Source organism: Pseudochaenichthys georgianus, chromosome 23 (genome assembly GCF_902827115.2).
Source record: "Pseudochaenichthys georgianus chromosome 23, fPseGeo1.2, whole genome shotgun sequence".
Classification (NCBI taxonomy): Eukaryota; Metazoa; Chordata; class Actinopteri; order Perciformes; family Channichthyidae; genus Pseudochaenichthys; species Pseudochaenichthys georgianus.
In genome coordinates this window covers 2,400,639-2,412,330 of record NC_047525.1, presented here as the reverse complement: position 1 = coordinate 2,412,330, position 11,692 = coordinate 2,400,639, and the positions used below count along the sequence as shown (strand labels likewise).

General features: G+C 45.1%; 1 protein-coding gene across 1 annotated transcript; it reads right to left on the bottom strand.

Moving 5' to 3' along the window:
* Window positions 1–9,309: 9,309 nt before the first annotated feature.
* Window positions 9,310–11,365, bottom strand: LOC117439307 (E3 SUMO-protein ligase ZBED1-like). Its single transcript, XM_034075196.2, has 2 exons — window positions 11,036–11,365; window positions 9,310–10,670 (listed from the first exon to the last, which is right to left on the bottom strand). The coding sequence occupies exons 1-2, from the start codon at window positions 11,106–11,108 to the stop codon at window positions 10,060–10,062; spliced, it is 684 nt and encodes a 227-aa protein (XP_033931087.1). The 5' UTR covers window positions 11,109–11,365; the 3' UTR covers window positions 9,310–10,059.
* Window positions 11,366–11,692: the final 327 nt, after the last annotated feature.

Sequence of the window (11,692 nt, the reverse complement as noted above, 5' to 3'; positions counted from 1 at the left end):
AGAAACTAGTCCATGCATTTGTTACTTCTAGGCTGGATTATTGTAACTCTTTATTATCAGGGAGTACCAAGAAGTCAATCAAGTCGCTTCAGCTGATTCAAAATGCTGCGGCTCGTGTACTAACCAGAGTTAGGAAAAGGGACCACATTACTCCTGTTCTGGCTGCCTTACACTGGCTCCCTATAGAACACAGGATAGAATTTAAAATTCTTCTTATCGCCTACAAAGCCCTTAATGGGCAGGCGCCATCTTACCTTAAAGAACTCATTATACCCTACCGTCCTACTAGGGCATTGCGTTCCAAGAATGCAGGGTTGTTGGTTGTTCCTAGAATCTTTAAAAGTACAATGGGAGCCAGAGCCTTTTCTTATCAAGCTCCACATTTGTGGAATCAGCTTCCAGTTTGTGTTCGGGCGGCAGACACCCTATCCGTTTTTAAGAGTGCGCTTAAGACCTTCCTTTTTGATAAAGCTTATAGTTAGGGCTGATTAGATTCAGCCCCTAGTTTTGCTGACATAGGCTTAGTTTGTCGGGGGACATCTTACTTCTTCCTTCTCTCTGTCTATACCCGTGTACTCTCATGTTCCCATTAACCCAGCTTCCCCAAATGTCTTTCTTTTTGGTGTCTATATACGCTGGGATCCGGAGTCATGGATGATCCTGCGGTCCTGTGTCCTGGATCGCGAGCGCTGGATCTTGAGTCGTGGCTGTGGTCCTGGATCATAGGTCCTGGATGGATATCCTCGTGGATTCATCTTCCTATTATACACACATGCATTTCCAAACATTTGGACTACCTATGTTGCAAATGTATTATCTTTTCAATTTACACACGGCATCTATTGCACGTCTGTCCGTCCTGGGAGAGGGATCCCTCCTCTGCTGCTCTCCCTGAGGTTTCTCCCATTTTTCCCTTTAAACTGGGTTTTCTTTGGAAGTTTTTCCTTGTACGATGTGAGGGTCTAAGGACAGAGGGTGTCGTATTGTCATACTGATATTCTGTACACACTGTGAAGACCACTGAGACAAATGTAACATTTGTGATATTGGGCTATATAAATAAACATTGATTGATTGATTGATTGATTGATTGATTGATTGATTGATTGATTGATTGACTGTGTGTCAAAGAATAGATTTCAAAATATTGCTGCTGGTTTATAAAGCACTGAATGGTTTAGGCCCAAAATACATTTCTGACCTCCTGCTAAATGATGAACCATCCAGATCTCTCAGGTCTTCAGGGACTGGTCAGCTTTCTGTCCCCAGAGTCAGAACTAAACATGGAGAAGCAGCGTTCAGTTATTATGCTCCAAACATCTTGAACAAACTCCCAGAAACCTGCAGGTCCGCTGCAACTCTGCCTACTTTTAAATCCAGCAAGAAGACTTTTCTTTTTGCCACTGCTTTTAATTGAACTATTCATATCTTAATCTGCACTGTAACTTTTATCCATGTACTTTTTCTTTTAATGTTTATTTTATTAGCTTTTCTTTTTAATGACTAATTTTAAATGCCATTTTCTTAATCTCTTTCATTTTTTGTAAAGCACTTTGAATTGCCTTTTGTTGAAAAGTGCTATATAAATAAACTAGCCTTGCCTAATAAAGATTTCATGTGACACATCAAATTGATTTGTTGATGGGAATTAATGTGAATAGATTAACTCTAGGTTAACGGTACTCTTGCTATCACTACTCACCAACACTGTAAACCTTGTCCCTCATGCTAGCGCTGACAACACCGGGAAGCACACCTTCATCTAGGCTACACTGTTTTACTTGTCCTGACTTGTAGTGGTTCTCTCCTCTATCTACACTCTTCTTGTCATCTTTGTAAAACGATATCAGACTGGTAATTGACACAGCCATTACTTCTAGTTATATTCAGTGTGGCTAAAATGAAAAGCTTTGTTAAAATATGCAAGCATGCGAAAGTCAAAGTCAGCTTTATTGTCAAAAATTCTACATGTGTTATACATCCAGAAATATCGTTTCCCACAGTGTGACATGTAGCCTATACATAAAACAAAACAAAAAGGGCCTAGATAACCGGGGTATACAGTTTAAAATGTTAATATATTTAAAGTGTTCAAAGTGCAGTTTCAGTGCAAGTCAGTTGAAACGATCTTAAATTGGCGTGACGTTGAAGTCGTGCGACCCTGCTGCTGTACTGGCTTGTAGTTCGTTTATAGCATAACGTTAGAATTTCGCTTTTGGCGACTAGATTTATGATTCAAAAATTATAAAAGTTGGGTTGACATGTGGAGATTATCCGGCTGAACAAAACGTGATCCCTCTCTTAAATGTGTGTCAACCACAGACCTTATTTCGAGCTATTTTCCAAAATCCTATGGAGAAATTGCATTGCGTTTTTCACAAAGGAACCGGAAGAAGTTTACTTCCGGGTTTTACGACGCGTCACTGCGGTTCTCTATTAACAGTTGAGCAGCAATAGCAATATGTAACTTTTACCTCCTGACGAGTAATTCGTAACATTGTCTGTTATGTCTTATTTTCGGAGCACAATGCTCGTAAACTACGAAAGAATATACTCAGTGTCCACTTGCCGGTCGGCTTAATTAGCCAGCAGCTTAGTTCATTCACCGGCTAGTCCAACACATCTAGTTTAATTCGTGCCTCGTTCCGTCCACAACAACCCGGAGTTTAGCGGGGAAGAGGAGGCTGTAAGCGAGCCCGGCGTTTCTCAGCGAGGATTTGATGGGGGTAAATGCGGCTCTCTTCCTGGCTACTTCTGCACTGTAATCCGCATTTATGTGGATCTCTGCGCATCTGTACATCAGGGGACCCTTCTCCCGTGCAAGCTGCATTATCCGTTGTTTCAACTGGAAGTGGTGAAGGCAGGCTATGAAGGGACGCGGTGCGCCGTCTTGTCTCCTCTGGGCGGCCAGCCGGTGTGCTCTATCCACGGTCAAAGGGCGAGGAAGCGCATCGGGCCGAATATTTCAGCCAGAAAGGATTCAATGAAAGTAGTTGGACGGGCACCCTCAGCTCGCTCAGTTATACCTGTTATACGAATATTACACCTCCTGGATCTGTTTTCAAGGTCGTCAACTTTCAGCTTCAGTTGTTTGTTCTCCTGCACTATATCAGCCAGTGTAGACTCTACTGTAGTTATTCTTCCTTGGAAGTCATTCATTGACGTTTCAATGGCCTGGATTGTCTCATCGTGCCTGATTATAGCTGCGTGGTTGGATGTTATTTGTGCTGTCAAGCTTCCAATTATACGCTCTTCCATGCCGGTGAGTAGTTTCTGTATGTCAGAGAGAGACAGCGCCTGGTTGCCGACCTCGCCATGTGCGGAGGTGTTGCTAGCTTGTGAAGCTAACTCACAACCCTCCTCGCCTCCGCCGTCGCTTTCATCGCTTTTCTTGTTCTTCCTCCCCATGACAAATCGTGTACAGTCGACACCAAGTCAAAGTCACTATTAGAAGTAGGCCTTGCAAGTTTAGATGGGAAATTAGTAGGGCAAATGACAAATAAATGCTAAATGGTGACAGAGCTCTTCCGGCTAGCAACTTACTCCGCCATTCACCAGACCGTTTGTGAGGATCTGTAGTACTTCCTCCTTCTTTTCCCCCTTCTGTGTGTCTGTCTTCCTGGTTGGGCGTGGCTGACCTACATTCTGATTCCCGCCAACTCACCTCCGCTGCTGTTGTTCATCTCACTGATTGCCACTACTCACCTGCACCTGCTTAAAACCCTGGTTCCCATCCTCAGACTTCGCCAGTTCTTCATTTATTCTTCAGTGGTAAACTATCGTCCAGGCCTACTAGTATTTTTCTAGGCTGAGATGCTCCTTGTGAAAGGATATTTTAGTGGGAATGCTGTTTACAGCATTCCAACTAACTGTTCTTCTACGGACGCATTTTTATTATTATTATTATTCCACCGGTATTTTGGCCCTCTTCTTCTCCCACGTTGAACATCGCAGAAACTCCGTTCAAACATCAAAACGTTCAGCTCGGTCGGGAATCAACGGCTATTACTTTTCTCATTCATAACTTTCATAATTCCAGAGATACATCCCATAATACATCACATTTTTAACATTGAAGTCAATGGAGGAAATGTTCAGACTTCAACACATCTTCATGCGACTTCAACTGCTAACTGTTCATTCCTACTTTCACTCAGAAACCTCATTCCAACTTTAAAATGTTACAAATCTTTCTGACATTATTCGTGTAAAACAACTTTTAAATCTGATTCTTACTTTTAGAGATATTAACATTTGTTCAGACCTTGTTTTAGAGGTTTTCTTCAGATTTTAACATTAACTAGAGTGCGTGATGTCACAGCTAGAGGGTAAGAAATCTTGAAATGTGCCTTCATATATTTTTTTAAAACTGCCATAATTCCCAAACCCTACATTCCTGGGACATCATTTTTCATGATAAAACTTAGGAAAACATATCGTAGCTTGAAAAATGACAAATAATTAAGCAAAAATAATTCAACACAATGCCTCTTGAGGGAATGAAGTGACAAACACGTTCAAAATTCCTCCATTGAAGCCCATTGTAATTTCAGGCAGATATTTCCTCACGGCAGCAGCCGCACACCTTTAGTTAAACTGACATGCTCAGAGCATCAGACTTCAGATAGCAATGTGCTAACAGTCCAGCCGTGAAGACATCTACGGGACAGTTTTGAGATTTCTTCATATGCCGTTGTCATGGCAACACAATGCTTGCCTTGAAACACGGTTCTCATAACTTCAATACAAATACTCCAAACAGCCAAGAACTTCACAGGTTTGGTAACGATGCAGCCATCAACGCATCTAAGCATAGTTTGGGGTGTCATCAAATGCTGTTGCCATGGCGACAGACCACTCGCCATGAAACATGATGTGGCTGTAAGTCCAATCGACACGGTCCAATCGTCCCCCAATCTTCACGTGTATATCACCGGTCCATGCCTCAACAGCTCTACGCCAAATCCGAGATCTCACCATATGCCGTTTCCATGGAAACGCATCCCTCGCCATAAAACATGATGTCGCTATATCTCCTATGAAAATGTTCAAAAAGTACTCACATTTCACGTGTGCTAACAGTCCAGCCTTGAAGACATCTACGGGACAGTTTTGAGATTTCTTCAAATGCCGTTACCATGGCAACAAAATGCTCGACTTGAAACACAGTATTCTCATAACTTCAGTACTCCAAACAGCCCAAGACTTCACAGGTTTGGTAACGATGCAGCCATCAACACATCTAAGCGTATTATGGGGTGTCATCAAATTCCGTTGCCATGGCGACAGATCATTCTCCATCAACTTAGTCCAGAAGTTTGCGGTTCAAATATTCTGCTGCTTTTCCAAGCCTTTTTACTTTATTTTCTTCTCTCAGCCCCCTGTGTTCATGTATCATTTCAATCTAAATTATTTACTTTCTTCTTACACATTACATTTCAGCATAGCAGTTTAGCGTCAGCTTTTCAGGATAAAGCATTCCCACTAGCAATTTCTTCAGGAATTGCATTCTCTAGTCTTTCTTAATCCTGCTTGTTGTTCCTGTTCCAGATCCACATACACCAGCCGCTCTGCCTGCCACATCCAGCTTCCCCTCCTGGTCAGCCCAGCTCCACGTCTCCCCTCTATGTGCTCTTCGTCAACTCCTTGCCAGTGTCGTGGACAAAATAAAGCCCTTTTTTGACAATTCACCACTGTCTCAGTTTTAGTGCTTGCATAGCGAGTTCTCATCTCCAGTCACTTCTCGGGAAGCCTAACAGAAGAACTGGCCAACAATGAACCCCGCAGGCACTGGACCGGATCCCACCACAGTCCATCATGCCCTGTCTAGTCAGGGTTCCCGCCTGGGTCAACACGACCAGCTCATTCGGGCGTTAGTAGAGAGTGATCAGTTCATGGCTCATCATGTCTCTGAGTTAGCTTGCCAGATCTCAGCTCTAACTACCTCGACTGCAGCTTCTCATGCCACTCCAAATCCAGCTATTTTTCCTACTCCACGCCAGGATTTCCCCATCACCGACCCTGAGCCATTCCACGGAGAGGTGGAGAAATGCAGAGGATTTCTTTTTCAGCGCAACAAGGTTTTTTGCCAGCGTCCTGTTTCGTTTGCCGCTGATGTTACCATGATTTGCGGGAGCGCCGAGCTGAGCAGACACAGTAAGCCCAGTTTTTCCACCTACCCTGTTCCCTCAGTGTTTAAGTCTCCCTCCGTTTTCTCGCCGCCCAGCTTGCGCACCAGTTTTTTGGACCGTGAGCTAGCTGAACAGCTGGGACTCTGCCTGGAGCCTTTATATGAACCTCTAACAGCCTATGCACTTAATGGGCAAATAATCTCCTCTGTAACAGCACAGTCAGCCCCTTTGACATTGATCATCTCCGGCAACCACAGAGAGCTCATCCAGTTAAAGGTAATCTCTGCACCTTCCACACCTCTGGTATTGGGTTATCCGTGGCTTCGCACCCACAACCCACACATTGATTGGGCTAAGGGAAAAATAATGTAATGGGATCAGGACTGTCTCGCTAACTGCCTGTTATCTGCCGTGCCTCCTGTCTCCCCAAACCCTGCCTTCTGCTCTGCTGCTTCTGTAGACTTAACTGGAGTCCCTACGACCTACCACGACCTGAGATTGGTCTTCAGCATGGAGAGGGCTCTCTCCCTTCCTCCTCACCGGCCCTACGACTGCTCCATAGATCTGTTTCCTGGGGCTCCTCTACCCACCAGCCGCCTCTACAATCTGTCCCGTCCTGAGAAAGAGGCTATGGAGCTATATATCACTGACTCAGTGGCTGCTGGGATTATTCGTCCTTCCTCCTCCCCCGTGGGTGCCGAGTCTTCTTCGTTGGCAAGAAGGATAAATCACTGCGACCTTGCATTGACTTTCGTGGGTTAAACAACATCACTGTTAAGAACAAGTACCCATTACCCCTTCTCACCTCTGCTTTTGAACCTCTCCAAGAGGCAACCCTGTTCACCAAGCTTGACCTTAGGAACGCCTATCACCTGATCCGTATCCGTCAAGGGGATGAATGGAAGACGGCTTTCAACACTCCCTTAGGTCATTTTGAGTAGCTAGTCATGCCTTTTGGTCTCACTAACGCTCCAGCAGTATTTCAGGCTCTGGTCAACGATGTCCTGCGTGATTTCCTTAACCGCTTTGTCTCTGTGTACATAGACGACATCCTGATTTTCTCCAAGAACCAGGAGGAACACGAGAACCATGTCCGCCTGGTGCTTCAGAGACTGCTGGAGAACAAGCTCTATGTCAAGGTTGAGAAGTGTGAGTTCCACCAGAACCGGATCAGTTCCTGGGCTATATCTTCAGGCAAGGCAGAGTGGAGGCAGACCCAGGAAAGATCAAGGCTGTGGTGGAGTGGCCAACCCCTACTACGAGGAGGGATCTTCAGAGGTTTCTGGGCTTCGCCAACTTTTACGGCCGCTTCATCAGGAGCTTCAGTAAGGTTGCTGCACCCCTCTCAAGACTCACCTCTGTCAACATTAAGTTATTATGGACCCCAGAGGCAAATGAGGCTTTTCTCAAACTCAAGTCCCTGTTCACCTCTGCTCCCATCCTCATCCAGCCAGATCCTGAGAGGCAGTTTGTTGTGGAGGTTGATGCGTCAGACACTGGTGTGGGAGCTGTCTTGTCGCAAACAGCTGGTTCTAATAATATCCTCCATCCTTGTGCCTTCTTTTCACGCCGCCTCTCTCCTGCTGAGCACAATTACAGACCACAAGAACCTCGCCTACATCCAGTCAGCGAAACAGCTGAACTCCCGACAGGCCAGGTGGGCTCTCTTCTTTAGTCGTTTCAACTTTAGCCTCACATACCGTCCAGGTTCCCAGAATGTAAAACCCGATGCTCTATCCAGACTGTACTCGCCTGACTCTCCCGAGTCCTCTGCTGTTTCAATCCTGCCCAAGAGTTGTGTTGTAGGCGCCTTCTCTTGGGATATTGATAACACCATCCAGGAGGCGTTGAGAGAGCAACCAGACCCTGGTAACGGCCCTCCGAACCGTCAGTTTGTTCCCGATGCTGCTCGCTCCAAGGTCCTACAGTGGGTCCACAGTTCCCGGGTCTCCATCCATCCCGGAGTAAACCGCACACATTCCTTTCTTAAGAGACACTTCTGGTGGCCAACTGTCAACAAGGACACTGAGGAGTTTGTTTCTTCCTGTCCCATGTGTGCTAGGAGTAAGTCCTCCCACCAAAGACCTGCAGGATTGCTCCAGCCTCTACCCATCCCTAGTCGTCCCTGGTCACACATCGCCTTGGACTTTGTTACCGGCCTGCCTCCCTCTCAGGGTAACACCACAATTCTCACCATTGTTGACAGGTTCTCTAAGTATGCCCACTTTGTAGCTCTTCCTAAGCTCCTTTCAGCCCTGGAGACCTCCCAACTGCTCTCTGTACACTTTTCCGGCTACATGGAATCCCTTCTGACATAGTCTCTGACCGTGGCCCTCAATTCACCTCTCGAGTGTGGAAGGAGTTCTGTCAATCCCTGGGAGCTTCTGTCAGTTTAACATCCGGATATCATCCCCAGTCAAACTGAGCGAACCAACCAGGACCTGGAATCAGCCCTCCGCTGCATCGTTGACCGTAACCCCTCTACCTGGAGCACCCATCTTCCCTGGGTTGAGTACTATCATAATGCCCTAACCTGTTCTGCTACTGGTCTCTCCCTGTTTGAGGCCTTGTTAGGGTACCCTGTTCCCTGAAGAGGAAAGAGAACTAGCAGTCCCCTCGGTCCAGCAGCATGTTCGTCGTTGTCAGAAGATCTGGAGAGACACTCGCTCTGCTCTCCTCCTGACTTCAGCTTGGAACCAACGGTCAGCCAACCGCCACAGACAAGCTGCCCCTCCTTACATCCCAGGTCAGTCTGTCTGGTTATCATCCAGGAACATTCCTCTCCTCTCTGAATCTAAGAAGCTGTCCCCACTAGGGCTGCACGATATTGAAAAAAACTGACATTGCGTTTTTTTGTTCCCCTGCGATATATATTGCGGTTTTTTTAACTATATTTAACCGGATGAAGGATTTTAGTCACGGACGTCTGGTTGACTCATCATACCTTAAGTCATGATCTAACTATGATAATGCAGATTGCATGTTGCTTACCCTCAAATAAGGGGGTTCATCTGTGAATGAAGAACAGTGGTGTCTAGAAGGGATCCAAGAGATTAAACGTATTACATTAAACTATAGGAAGCTTCATTATCACATTAGGGAATTAACATACGTGACAAAATAGGTAATTTAACTTTTTATTCCACAATTAAAACCGTTTTTGTGCAAATAGCAGCAATCTTTTAAACAACATTATACAAATAAACTTAAAAACAGCTATACACCAGCTCCCTGAGTGGTTTACAAAATTACAACTTAAAATAAATATAATTTGTCATAAAACAAATAACTTGTAATAAAAATTGAACTACTACAATATCAACTTGTGAACCATTTTGTTTCACAAACCTTTTTTTAAATCAAAATGTCTTAGCAACAGTCAGTGCAAAGTGTTCTTGGTCATCATGGCTAGCCTAAACAAATAAAGATCTGCTTTCTTTCTGAACAGAGCACCTAGCAGTTAAATCAATCTGAACATTTCTTTTTCACAATTTCAACTGTTGCATAATGTAGTCAAATATAATAATTAGACTTTTTAAGCATCTGTATGCATTGCTCAATCAGGCTTAGAGGTTTTTGGCCAAGCATACTAGTCTATCCACTAATGCAGGCTTGAGACAAGAACGTTGGCAAGTGACGATGTTGCCACTTGCACTGAAAAGTCTCTCTGAGGGGGCACTTGTAGCAGGTATGCATAGGTACTTGTGGGCAAGCTTGGCGAGTTGTGGAAAGATTACTTTGTGCGTTTTCCACCATGCAAGTGGATCTTCCTCTTTGTCTATTGAAGGTGTTTAACTCTGCTTCCACAGCATCCTTTAGGTACCTAGACAAATCAGCCTTTGCTGCAGTTTCGCTCTGTTTAAAGAAACTTCCCAAAGACCTCTTGCCTTTCTTTGCCTGGGATGTGCCAGCCACTTTGCACTCCGTTTCAGTGCTGCAGCTTGCAGCTGCAGTCTCCTGGCATGTCCGATGTCACTCTGGCCTTGACTTGGGGCTTGCTGTCTGCCGCGATGAAGTCCATCTTGAACCGGGGGTCCAAACAAGATGCCATATCTAGCAGCTTCTGAGTATCTTCATCTTCATATTTCTCATTCAGGTAATCCCTCATCTCTTTCTTCAACTTCTTGCTCAGGTCTGTGTCTTCTTCTCGCATTAGCAGCATTGACGAGTTGAAGAGATGAAGAACTGGCTTCACATAGGAGACACTAACGTAGTCTTCCCCTGAAAGTGCGTCTGTGAACTCCAGCAATGGGCCCAGGGACTTGCTGACAGATTCCAGGACATCTATATCTTGCCAGTTTGGAATTAGATGCCGCAGCTTCTTGTCCACAGACAGGACCTGACTTAAAGCTTTCTGCTGCTCTAGTATCCTGCTGATCATCATCTGCCTGGAACCCCATCTTGTTTGGCATTCTGTTATGAGGAAATGTGATGGCAGATTGAGTTCCTTCTGGGCTTCCAGCTGTGAGAAGTGACCCACCAGCTTCTTGCACACACCCGCAGTACGGTTGATGCGGCCATCCTTTTTCACTGCATTTTCTAAGGGGGAATACATAAATAAAAAGTAAAGATTAAATATTATACACATTTATATTAACTATACATTTACAAGTGTGTGTGTGTGTGTGTGTGTGTGTGTGTGTGTGTGTGTGTGTGTGTGTGTGTGTGTGTGTGTGTCCTCCAGTTTGAAATTAGGTGCCATCAACAATGAATTATAAATATTATATATATATTTATGAAACTCATTAAAATTAACAAAACTGTTGCATTTCAGGACAGGTTGTTAAGCACTCCTGGAAAAGATAGCATTACTCTGTTACACTTCCCTGAATAAAGGTTATTAAAAAAAAACACACTCGACACAGACACAGCTTAGTAAATAAAGCGAGGGCGGGGTAACTTACCAACTGCAAGATGAAGTCTGTGGCCAAAGCACTGCAGCATGGTCCACTCGTTCAGGGAGGCAGCCTTCACCATATTTGCAGCATTGTCTGTTGTTATACAGACTTGCCGTGTCTCATCCAGGCCCCAAGCAGCCACCGCTTCTCTCAGCCGCGCTGCGATGTTCTCACTTGTGTGATTTTCTGGGAGAAATGCCGTTTGCAAACAGCGACTTTTCAGTGTGAAGTCCTCATCAAAAGTGCACCGTCAGGCTTATGTACGGCTCCGTTGTCCGGCTGGACCACAAGTCCGTTGTAACAGCATCGTATTCCACTTTGAGGATCTGCAGTACTTCCTCCTTCTTTTCCCCCTTCTGTGTGTCTGTCTTCCTGGTTGGGCGTGGCTGACCTACATTCTGATTCCCGCCAACTCACGTCCGCTGCTGTTGTTCATCTCACTGATTTCCACTACTCACCCGCACCTGCTTAAAACCCTGGTTCCCATCCTCAGACTTCGCCAGTTCTTCGTTTACTCTTCAGTGGTACACTATCGTCCAGGCCTACTAGTATTTGTTGATGCTCCTTGTGAAAGGATATTCTTTCCTAATCCTGCTTGTTTTTCATGTTCCAGATCCACATACCAGCCGCTCTGCCTGCCACGTCCAGCCTCCCCTCCTGGTC